This window comes from Pteropus vampyrus, unplaced genomic scaffold (assembly GCF_000151845.1).
Source record: "Pteropus vampyrus isolate Shadow unplaced genomic scaffold, Pvam_2.0 Scaffold85, whole genome shotgun sequence".
NCBI classification, from domain to species: domain Eukaryota; kingdom Metazoa; phylum Chordata; class Mammalia; order Chiroptera; family Pteropodidae; genus Pteropus; species Pteropus vampyrus.
Window position 1 is genome coordinate 4,226,042 of NW_011888866.1, and position 13,098 is coordinate 4,239,139.

At 37.6% G+C, this 13,098-nt stretch overlaps 1 protein-coding gene across 3 annotated transcripts in view; it reads left to right on the forward strand.

Annotated features, from left to right (window-relative positions):
* Positions 1–13,098, forward strand: part of RORA (RAR related orphan receptor A) — a 683,527-nt gene that overhangs the window by 651,849 nt on the left and 18,580 nt on the right. For all 3 annotated transcript variants that reach the window (XM_023532539.1, XM_023532540.1, XM_023532541.1), the window contains one exon: positions 1,691–1,776. In XM_023532539.1, coding sequence (XP_023388307.1) covers positions 1,691–1,776 — 86 coding nt within the window. The remainder of the gene's footprint in view (positions 1–1,690; positions 1,777–13,098) is intronic.

Here is a 13,098-nt window from a genome sequence, read left to right on the forward strand (position 1 = left end):
ACTATATTAAGAATGTTAGAGGGGCCAAGAGGTGTGAAACATTATTGGAGTTCAGATTTCATAAAGAATTTTCCTTGAAGAAGTCAAGCTAGGTGCTAAGAGAAGGAGGCAGACTTGGAGATGATCATTTTTGTTAAATGCAGCCTTATAACATTTTAAGTTGCATAACTCAGAAGTAGACCTATCAGTGTATTAAGACTCCATTATTGGGATATTATAAAGCTTCAGAATTATGGAAAATATGTTGGATGTGAGATTGCACGCCATCTCTAAATCTGGACAATGAAACTCAGTATATCAACACTAAGAGTGACCGATAGGGGGAGGACACTGGTAGAATAGCTTGCGCTCCCAGTTATCACAGTACTTGCACTGGTCCCTTTGAAAGGAAGTTAGCAAAGTATACATGGTTTATAATGAGGTTAAATCCAGTAATTTTATGTGTGCTCTAATTATTGACTACTTCACACCAAATTCAAAATAAACATTGTGGAAATGATCCCAGGATAGGGGATTACATTGGAAGAAAGAGCGTGCTGTTTGTAAATGTGTGTTACTTGCATTGTGTAACTTACATTCTTAGACAAGTCATTGCTTTGTGTAAGGCCTGGGCCAGGTAAGGGCTATATGAAAATGAAATACACTTGGGCACTTACAATGGTGTTTGCATGTGTGATTTAGTAGATAATCTGACATGATATCTAGTATTCAAAACCATGGAAAATAAACATAGCATAATGGAATCCTCCAGGTAAACTGTGTGTACACCTCAGCATCGGTCGTCTTTATTTCACATAAATTATATTTAATAGGTAATCCAAGTACCTTGTTTTGCCTAATTATTTTATTCTTAGGTTATTTTTTTAAATCCTTAATTTTGCTATTTCCACCTCTGTTCAAGATAGAATATTTGTTTAGACATGCGCTTTTTCATATTTGAGAACTTTGATGTAATATATATATTAATTATTTGGTTAGATTTACAACATGAGGCATCTTTAAGTAATCAGTTAGATAGAAACACATGCACGCTGTACCAGGAAGTCAATTTTCAATGTAAAGAACTCAGAATCTAAATCTACATATTCTATTTGTCAGGATTCAGATAGGATATTAACTTTATGGTTGAAAGGTTTTGATCGTACACAAATGGACTCATTTTTAACACATAGCAACTATGTTAATTAAAAAAGGATGAGTAAGGAATTCTTAACTTACCATCACATGTAACTTATTATTTTGAATTGATTCATTTTCCTAAGTAGTCTTGACTTTTTAGAGTATTTTTTCTCTACCAGTCAAGCTACCGCCAAGACAGATTTATGACCTTTTAAAAATAATGATGGAAAATGAGATCGGAGGAAACATTTTAGTATCTGCTTTGCTCTGAGGCCTAAACTGCGAACTCTCCAGTTCTTGAAGGCTTTGAAATGCTGATTCCAGCCTTCTTGTGGGTTCTTAAACACCTTCTCAAATGACCCATTTTAATAACCCGAAAGCTATTATATAACGAGCAGCCATAATTTAGTCCAGGGCTCTAGGGGGACCCTCACAGTTCAGCAATGAATAGTTAATGCAGTATAATGTTTAGCAGGTTATTAGTTTTCACTATACAAATGCTGATCAGGGAACGCTTTTATAAGGTGTTTAAAAGAAAATGTAATTAACTGGTTGCGTGCTTCTGTTGCAGCTCAAATTGAAATTATTCCATGCAAGATCTGTGGAGACAAATCATCAGGAATCCATTATGGTGTCATTACATGTGAAGGCTGCAAGGTAAGCCTTTTTAATTGTTGTTTCTATTAATGTTAAAATGTATCTTGCGATTCTTAGTTTTTACTTCTACTATGTCTAAAAATTCAACGTCTTCGAATTTCAAGTGATGAAAAATGACAGAACAGAGTGAGTGTTTTGGTGTTAAGTTACAATTGAAGAAGTTATACATATTTTTTACGCCTTCCATCAAAATAACAGGATGCTAGAGAAAGGTGTTTAAGCATTGTTTGTTTGTCATTTCCAATCCCAGAATTGATTGAACTGATGAATAATCTCCTTGATTATCTTTTTAAAAAAGAGATGAATCTAGACTTATGTAACGTCCCTGTTACAAGCTTTATAAGCAGATACTGCCAATAAATTTAATCAGAATGTGATTGGAAGTCTTATTGTTGGCACACAGATGTTGTCTCAGGTGGCCAAATTGTGGCAAGGCTGTTGGAAAGAACTGAGTTCTGGTCCTGGTGCCATCACTTGTCCATGTTGTTTTGGGTATGTTTCCTCATTTCTAAGGTGGGCAGAACACCTGTTCTTCCTATCTTTTAGAATTATTCTAAGAATAAAATTTAAAAATGTAAGTAAACTGAAAAATGCTACTTAAATCTAAACATTATCATTCTTATTGCTCTTGTTACTATTTTAATTATGACTGATGATGATCTCAGGGCAATAGGTACAGCACATGCATAATATGGCAATGGGAAATAGAGATATTTATCCTAATCATTCAAGACTCCAAAACCCAGATTGCTTCTGTTATTTAAATTTCAATTTATTGAGATTTAAATCCTCCTGCTTATATTGGAAAGGCCTTGAGACAGCTTACAGGATAAAACAGTGCAAAATAAACAGGAGAGCAGCTATTTAAACATGCTGAACGCCTTTGAGACAGTTGATTGCCACTGAACCAGGCCTGAATTAGCCCTAAGGCATTTTGAAGCAAAGGCAATAAATAAAATCCACAAATTTGGTTAGCTCCTTGTTAGTGAAATTAGAAAATACAGTGTCATAAAATACAAAATCACCACCAGACACAAATACTGAGAGATTGCAGGGACATTTGCCTCATAATTTCCTTAAGCCTTTGTTTGACTGTTAATCATTGTAACATTTGCCACCTTGTATGTATACAAATGCTTCATATGGAGCCCATCTTGGTGAAGCTTGAGATTTCTGCACACTGCCAAACGCATTTAATAATTTAAAAAGAAAAAAAATCACCTGCCTTTTAGGAATAGGGAGCTTGCTCCTTAAATGGGATTTTGAATTATTCATCTCTGTGGAATCCTCAAGGCCTCAGGGTTCTAGATTACCAAGACAAAAAAAAAAAAATTATGCCCTTTGCCCTTTTACTTCCTCAATCTTCTCTCCCTCAAAAATTAACTTATTTAATTAATTAATTAATTAAAATAAAACAAAATGAAGTGGACTGCCTAGCTATGCCATCTCAGGATGTAAGGAAGAGAGAGATCTGCCTGTGACAGCTGTCACCATTGATTTTCAGAATTAATTTGGCCGATTTGGCTGGACAGGTGTAGTAGCACTTCATCACCCTCACTAACTCTTGTGTTCACACCTTTCCAAAGCTGTTTTCAGCTTTCTTGATGGACGGTATGTAGTCGGCAATGCTTGCCCACCAGAAATTCCAAGCACAAGTGATTTTTGTGCACTGAATATCATCACCTACACACTATCTTAAGTGGACACGGTGCTAGAAATTAACTGTTATATGTACCTTCATTCTGCCCAAGAAACTGATCACCGTCTCTGAGTCTTTCAGTAATGCCACATGTGGTTTTATGTGGCAACTACAGTGAGTATCTAGGAATGGAGTCTGGAGCAGGGCTATGGTGTGGATGGGGGCTACTTCCTATGAATCATCCCAACAATTCAGAAGATTAATTAATGTGCTATCCAATAAAACCTGAATCAACTGTCTGAGTACCACCGTGTTTACATAGGCATAAGCAATGTATGTTTTCTTTATACCCCCAATGTTTATGATAGAAATAAAAACAATAAATAAAAGGCCATCTATTATTTCACAGTTGTCACTTTTCTAGATTCCTTTTCAGAACTTGTCCATATACAGACTCAATGCCAATGTGGTTTCCAGTTATCTGTGTTTCTCTGTTCAAAGTCATTAAAACAAACAATTAAAACTTAATTTTATTAACATATTGGGCCTATGTCCAGCCTGGGACCTTTACAGTGGTATGTGTTTATGTTTGATACATATAGTATTTGTTCCGCACAGTAGTTTCTCTCTGGTATAACTAACATTTTTATTTCTAGTTGTGGTAAAGTCAAGAGCCTTCTGCTTTAGCCATTGATGTTAATGATTTATCATGTTCTAACCAGGTGAAGCTGGTTACATCATGACAAATTATAAATAGTTTATCTCTGTGATAGTATCATTAGATATCAGGAAAATTTATAATTAGGTATATAAATAGATATCTAATGAGAGGAAAGCAAGTGACTCAGTCATTTTCTGAGCTAATCATTTTGTGAATGTCTTTTAAATTGCATTTCAAAGTGACGTCCTGGACCCACAAGAAACTAAAGAACCTAATAAATTGCTGAAATGATTATCTATTTTATCACGTATTGGTTCAGGTAAGCATTGCCCATGAACAGCGAAAATGATAGCTGTTTTGGAAGCTCTTTCTCTGGTCCTAAGTATTCCCAGCTCACCCACACCTGGTTCCCTAGGCTACCTGCAGAGACAGATTGGGTCATGCTTGTGCCCTGACTCTGGGACCAGACTGCCTAAGTTTGAATCCCGGCTCTGCTATTTACCAGCTTGAGCAACTGCCCAACCTTTCTGTGCCTCCATTTCTCCATCTGTAGAATGAGGATAATAATTTTAGTTAACTTTGTAGGGTTGACACGTGCATTTAGGTAAACCACTTAGAAGAGTGCCAGGCACGTACAAGCACGCAGTACATGTTGGCTATTGTTATTGTCATTCCTGGCCAAACTCTTTATGCCCGAGTAATGCCACTCTGTATAGTCAGATATTATTTCAGGATATCTATGAGTCCAGTCTTGATTTTTGTGACCATTTATAATTTGTTCTATAGACTCTGCCAATAAAAACAACAAAAATATGAGCACCCCCTTGGGACCAGGCACTTTTACAAACACTGTGAGGGATCCAAAAACATAGAAGGCCTCATCCTTCTATCAGGCAGTTTACAGTCTAATTGTGGAGATGAGATCTACACAGGAAAAACTACATAGCAATGCAAGAACTAAATACTGGAGTAAGGCCACAGTGTAATATGACACAAGAAGCACATACCCACAAGGCAGCAAGAGCCTAGAAAGGGAGATGGCTTGGTTGTGTTTTGAAGACAATCTATAACCCAGCTTGACTGGAGCAAAGAGTCACTTACTGTAGATAGTGAAAGATAAGGATACGCAGGTACACCGTTCCCAAAATTTTAAGGGCTCCGTTATGCCACGGTTTTTATTTTAAAAGTAGTTTACTTGTTCTTTTGAAATAACGAGGAACAGTGTACTACCCCTGCTCAAACCTTGAATATTGCATTTCAGAAGAACATAGAATCCAAGCCCCAAGTTTAGTTCTGTAAGGTGTTCGTAAGCTCTTGGAACAGAATTTAGTCCCAGTCCTGGGTGGACACCAGGAGTGGGTATAAGGTAAGCTGGGGTAGACCTGCCAGGGAAGCAGGGCCAGGCCACAGAACATGCAGTCAGAAGGAAAGGCCAGAAGTTAAATGAGACACCGTAGATGTTAGGGTTAAGGTTCGATCTTCAAAGTAAATAAAAATGCTGAAGTGTTTATAGAAAAATAACTACTAGTTTTCTTTTGAAAATATGATCCTATTTATCATTTAACATCAGTTCTTAGCTTCATCATTAGATACAGTGGCCATTCAGATGATGATGATAAAAAATTTATCTGGAGATAAAAAACACACATACACAGTTTTTTATCATCTGTATGTTTTTAGACTTTTTGGCTCTACAGTTTCAACCATAACTTTTTAAATGCTAATGTACAATTGAGTATTAGTGAATCGATTTGCTTACATTTAAGACCCTTTGCTTTTGATAGGTCTTAGAGTAGCATTCATTTGTCAAATATTTACTTATCATAATACATTTAAGTTTTCTCTTTCACCGAGTAAATTAAGAATTTGGAATAGTGTCTTTGCGCTGACAAATATATTACCTGAAATTCACAATAGAAAGCCTTTTTAAAAATATCTAGAATGTATAATTGGTACTTTTTTTTCCTGAAAGAGCTAAAGCAATTTCTGGAGCTTTTTGTGTTTTAAGTTAAAAACAAATGTTTATAAATGTTCCTTTTAGACCCCAATTGTTTTTTAGAAAATTCAAATATTTGTATTTCAGTTGGGAAATGTCACTAGCCCTGGACCAATTTTGTCCGCTTTCCAGCATTGATGCATTCATGTTCAACATTTTTATTTTAATGTTTTAAAATAGCTGTCCCTGGTATTAGAGTTAGCCATTTAAAATGAAAATTGGACTTGGCTGTTATTGCATACTGTGACATCAGAGTTGCAGTTCCGTTACATACAGGTGATAAGAAAAAAATATTAGTTTAGCTAAATCCTCCAGTCCTGTGATGAAATGCACAAGTGGTAGGATGTGTTAAACTCCAGTTTACATCAAGATGATTAAGGTTTTTTTTGTTTGGGTTTTTTGTTTTGTTTTGTTTTGTTTTGTTTTTTTGCTTTGTTTAGGCCTTAATCATGTCTCAGTAACTACGGCCCTTCCTCAACTCACAGAAAACACTGGGCTTAGGACCTTGTAGATAGGGCTCTGTCAATAGTGTGTGGCTCAGGGTAGGGCCCTTCATGCTTGCTTAGGAATCACTGTTGCTGAATGTGTTCACTTGGATTGGATCTGAGTATAGCAAATCACAGTATGGCAAAGCAGACATCTACCCTTACCAAATTTGACACACGAGGTCAGCTTTAATCAGAGATCATTTGCACATACAATTCTACAGGGAGATCAGTCATTATTGAATGAGAAAGTAGTTCAAGAGATCCGCATTTCTGTGATTTATTGCTGCCAGATGTAGGAGTGTAGGGCTATACCAGCTAACTTTTGCGAATGAGATTGCCTGTTCTTTTCTAAAGAACAAATTTCCTTCTTCATTTGCTTTCTTGAGGACTATTAATCCTGCCCCGCCCCATTTTAATTTTATTGTTTCTTCTGGCTCTTCCTCCCCCTGATTTTAATCTATATATGTCTTTTTTTTACCTGTTAATGAAATTAACAATTGACTTCTTTTTTTCTTTATCCAGATATTTCACTTTCTACCCACATTTATCCAAAAAGATACTTCTTCTTCCTCACCCCCTTACTTCTGAAATTCTCAACAGAAAGTTCCCAAGATAAGTAAAATCATAACATAGTTCATGCTTTCACACATAGGATTCTCTGCTCTTCTCAGCCTCAGAAATCCTACGAGAGGGAGACATACACCTACTTTAACGGTCCCTCAAATTCCAAAATTTTTAGTTGTATTGGAAAATGCAATAATTCGGTCAGGCATATGAGCATTCACAATAAATCATAGCGTTATGAATAAATCTTGGTTGTCAAAAGCAAATGTGTAGCCGTTCCAAAGCGTCTGCCATTAGAATGCAGCGAGGCAGCTGTCAGCTGTTTTCTTGTAATTAAACAGCCAATGAGCAGCTAATTAAGACATATGTGTATACAGAAGTGGAAGTGGGTATGTTAATGAACTGTAGGAATCAATTCATTAAGTGAAAATTGTCAAAAGACCAAACATCAGATCTGTATTTCAGCCTGTGCTGCACTGAGTAGAAGCCCCAGGCAGGAGGGGAGCCCTTCAGAACAGGACCCCTGAGCACCTTTCCAACTACACCCCCAGTTCTGTGTGGGCCAGCCCACGCTGTGGGGCAGAACTATTAATCACTCCAATGAGAAGTGCCATGTACATTTCAAAGCTTTTTATTAAGTAGATGTAGCAAATGAAAGTGTTTCACTAGCTATATATAAATGTAAACATACACATATGTTTTTAATAACCTATTAAAATGCCATGTTCCTCACCTTGTGTCTGAACCATTATATGGAACTTTGACTCCGGAACTGAAAAGTAGGAGATTTATGCTTGTTTATTTTGTTTCGTAGTTCGTCTCTTTTTGTTGGGTCTGCCCTGCATGTTTGTCTTGATGGTATTCTGGTGGGAAATTAAGAGGTGTATGGCCTTTGAAATTAGATGCCCCCAGAGTTCAGGAATTCAAATCCTGTCTTTCCCTTTATCTGCTGTGTGACTTCGGACACATGGCTTAACCTCTCTACACTTTAATTTTCTCGTTTGTAAAATAGATATAAAAATACATACTTTGCAGAGTTGCTGTGAATTGCAAATAAATAATGTTTGCAAAGCATCTTCCATAGTGCCTAGTATAGAATAGGTGCTCAGCATATGATTGTCACCACTATTTTTATCACGACCATCATTTTTTACTCTAGATATTTATGCAACAAGTATTTGTTGACTTCTTTCAGTCCTGTGGTAGCTGTTGGAAACAAAAAAACAAAGCAGTCAGTGAGGGAGACAGATTAGTAACACAGCAAGTTAAGGGCTATGAGGGGGGCACTACTTACAGAGTTCTAAAGGTACACATGGAGGGGTAAGGTCAGAGAAAGTTCCCAGGGAAAGTAGATCCTGGAGAGAAGGAGAAAGCTTTCCAAGAAAAGAAAGAGAGAGAGAGAGAGAGAGAGAGAGAGAGAGAGTGAGTGTGTGTGTGTGTGTCTGTGTGTGTCTGTGTGTCTTTCTGTGTCTATGTGTGTGTTGGGGGTGAAGAGGGGTTGTTTTTTGAGGAACTGTAAACACAGTAGTTTAGGCTTAGCCAGAGTGTGACTTTGAGAAGAGGATTCAATGTAAGAGAGAGTTGCCTGGACAGGTGGTCATAGCCTAGTCATTAGTAGGGAGCCATTGAGGGCTAATAAGCAGGGCAGTGACTTGATCAGGTTTATGTTTGAGAAAGAGATCTTCGGTGACTATGGAGAGAGTGAGAATGGAAGCAGGGAGACCAGTTGGGAGGCTGTTTAATAACCAATTAAGGAGAAAATAGATAAGGAAAATTACAGTAAAGATGGAGAGAAATACATACATTTGAGAAATATGAAGGTGGCGAGAAAGAGCCTAATGTAATGACTGTGTGAATATGGGTGGGGAGGAGGCAGGGATAAAATGAAGCCCATCTTTTTGCCTTGAGTAACTGGAGTACAGATGGTGCCTTTCACCAAGCAAGCAAGAAAATACTGGAGGAGACAAGGCTGGGAAGCGGGGAGTGGATCGGGATATATTGAAGAGAATGAAGAGAAAACCATTCAGCTAATTTTCGGGGTTTGGGGAGGGGTATGATGGAGCTATAGAAAGCCAAGCCACAATTTTGAGTAAATACCTATCCGAACTAGTCTTAGACAGCCTGATGGGACTCTGGGGATCTAGCAAGGAGTGAGCTCAATTTTTACAGCCAGCTCTTGGGAAAGCAAACAGTGTCTATATGTATATATATATAACTTTAGTGTATGTTTCATTGATATAATTTCACACCATTACAAAGAGCAAACTCTATAATACTGTTTATTTATAAACTTCATATAGACAAATGATTCTCACTGAATGGTCTCACTGATTTTTGTTGAACTCTGCCATTCATACCTATAGTTATAGCTGGCGAAAGACTGTAGTACCAACATGAATGTTAGTTAATATTTTCATTTACATTAATGAGTAAGAGGAAAGTAAAACAAAGACATATTTTGGAAGTTCACTCACTCATCAATGATGACATGAGCAACTTCTTTGCTGAATCAGATAATAGTTTTTAAGTACTGGAAGAATGTTTCCTCATTCTTGGGTGCTGTTCACAATGCAATGACTACAGACGTGACATACTTTTCAATTTAACCCACATTGTTATCATTTTCTCCATCACTTTTCAAAAGTAGACAGAAAGCGAAACAATAAAGCAAGACCCAATTTGTAGCATTTGCCAACTTCTGTGGTATAAATACTACCTCTACATGGTCAATATCAAGCCTCCCAACATGTGATCTTACTGAATACAGAGTAGGGAAGATCTGGACAGCAACAGACAATTATGTAGTATCTCTACCATTCAGATAGAATTGATATAAATAACCCCAAGCACATGGATACTAGCAAAACAATAATAAAATAATAAGTCAATTTTTAATAATGGTTGTGTTTAACAACTGGCTCACGAAATTTTAACATTCAGCTCTTGCAAACTGGTATGAGCCTTCCCCCACATACCTTGCCCTTTGACCCGGTCCTGGGAAGCTCCAATCTACTGGGACTGATGAACAATTTCATGGTGTACCACCATATTATTAAATAAAAAATAGGCAATAGGATTTTCCAGAGAGTGAAAGGCAGAAATCAGAAATAAAACTCAATGACTGGCACTTCGAAAGACGAGGTGAAACAACACTGAAGAGTTGTTGACACAGAGGGAATTGAGACAGAAGGTTGATATGCGGGGAAGCTGTGCGTGAGCAAATCAAGACTGTGTGACCTTAGTTTTGTTAGTCCAACACTTAGAGATACTTAAGTGAGAGGGCACTACGCTCAAAATTAGGACACTGGCTTTTGAATCTCGGCACTGACTCTCACCTGCCATGGGACATCCTTGAACAAACCACTTACCATTCTGAGCTTCATTTTTGTTATCTGCAAAATCAGAAAATTAGAGTAGATCTCTGGTTCTTAATAAGAGGAAAGCAGCAGAGTTTTCAAGAAACTGCGTTAAAATATTTACCATTCAAAATTGCCATTTTTTTTTTGACCTACAAAAATGACTATTTCATACTGTTCAATAGGTATAGCTGGACTACATCCCCAAAGATTTCAGTTCAGTAGACCTAAAGTATTTTTTTAAAGCTCCATGGGTGATTCTGATACACTGTCTGTTTGAGAACTACTGGACCTGATCATCTCTCAATTCTCTTCCAGCTCTAAATGCCTGTTTATATTATTCTAATTTACTATTTGCAATAACTGCATGTTAGTCTGCTGCCACCAGGTGGTGGTAGTGTGCCACAGTCACACTAAATATATCTTACCCTGAAATTCATCATGGTGGCTCTCTGCTCAAGCCCACCATGTTTGTAATGGCACATCTCCATGTGTTTTGACACCTGTGAAAAAAATGAACTTTTAAGAAAGCAAGTGAAGTAATTTATTAGCTCATCTTTTAGAAATAAAACTCCAAAATTGTGTGTTTAATATCTTTCCCAACTAACAGCTTCAGCACTTTCGCTGTTCTTTATACCTTCTTCTTCAATTCCACCCAAAACTCCATGCACTGGCTTGTGCTGTCCCTGTTCTCTGTGTGGCCTCAAACTCCCCAAACTCCCTAGAAGGGGTGTCTCAGCTCAGTCATTTCTCAGTGAAACCCTCTCCAGGATTGCTACACAATCCGTCAAGATTATGCTTCCACATTTATGAGCATTCTTCTACCTTTAGGTAGAAAGTACCATACTTTCTACCTTTCTTCCTGTTCCTTTTCACTCTTCTAATCTGTCTCCCTCTTATGTGTTCTTTAGCTTTAAATATTTTATCTGTTTAACTTCCTAAATCCTTAAACCTCTGAGAAACCCCCCAGGGAATACTGAAAAGAATTGAGGAACAAAACATAAAAAGGAAGACCAAGCCCTCATTCTGTCTGACATTCCAAGTTCAATGTTTATCTGACTGATGGAGGCTAAGCCCCTCTCTCTCTAAGGCTCTCACTTTATAATTGTGCTTGAACCCTCCCATCCGGTATTTGGTAGTTCTCCTTGTGGGCATGACTCTATTGACTTCCTCCAAAAGAAAGTTCTCTTCTCTGGTTCTTAGCTCTGCCACTCCAGGCACTTGCTCAACTGACTCAGTGAAGAATAAACTGTGTCATGAACAACAAGATGTGTCTATTTGCTCCCTTGCTATCTCAAACCCTTCAACATCATGATCACCATGCCCTTTCAGAATTCCCTTATAGCAGAGCAAATTGGTGGTTATATATGGCTTTCGTGCTCCCATTCTGGGACTTTATTAGTGGTAATCAATGTTAACTTGAATTTAATATGTGGAAACTAAAAAGTAGCATCCTTTTTGTGACTAAACCATTATTCAAGAACTGTATATAATTCCAGATTTCAGATTTTTAAAGAAAGAGAAATTGGAGAGAATTCTGAGGGGAAAAATGCTAAAGGTAGAAAAGAACCTAAAAAAGAACAGTGACAGGTGCTGCGATTTGGTCTACAGACTAAATATTGGGAGATAGCATGGCAGCCCCCAAGTAGTGCTTCTGTTTAAAGGAAAAAAAGAGATCACTCAGACATTCTCCATATTCAATGATCATAGGACAAATTCAACAGGCTCATAGTGAAGCAAGCAGAATTTAGCCTCAACTAAAAGAAAAGCAAACAATTCCTGGTCCTAGACATCTGCAGTGACAACAGACACGGGGTCTGAGTGGTGATAGAGTCTCAAGAAAGAAACCCCTTTCAGCTTTGGCAGACATTATGTCTCAGACTAAATGGAATACCTAGACAGCTGACCTCTTAGTTTCTCTTTCTAATGAGTATCTACCTCTGTTACCATTTGTATTTTCTTGAATTCCCTCCATTAAGCCCCAAAGAAAGCCTTAGTTCTTCTCACTTCCTTTTCACAGAGCGGGGCGGGGGGACCCACAGCTTTAGATATTTTGAGAAAAGAGAGATTGCTTCACAGACTTGATATAAGAAAAGTTTAAAGTACAATGCAGGGACAGTCTGAGCCCCTGGGCCCCCAGCCTAACCTAAACCATGTTTAGTTTAGGAAGCAGTTTAGCAGAAAGCCAAGAGGGGGCGTGAGAGGTCATGCTCCCTCCCATTCCAGGTTGGCCTCCAAAAGGAAAGAACTGGGGACTGAGGTCATATCCATCATATACATCGATTTAATCCACAAAGTCACCGAACCATCACAAAAGAGAACAGATGTACTAGACTGCTCTTCCCACATAGCTCATGCATATTGTCAAAAAATCAGAAAACACAGATAATTTAAATCACAGAAAGAGAATTTAAATCACTCAGGGCCCCACCAACCAGTGCCAACAGCTCTTTTCACTTGGGAGAATAATTTTCCAAAGTTTCTTCTATGTTAATCCATAAATATATGGATTACCCCCCCCCAAAAAAAATTGGATTATTGTATTTAGTTCTTTAGCTGTTCTTTTTATTCAGCAGTCTATTTTTATCACCTTTTTATATCAATAATTATATTTCTTA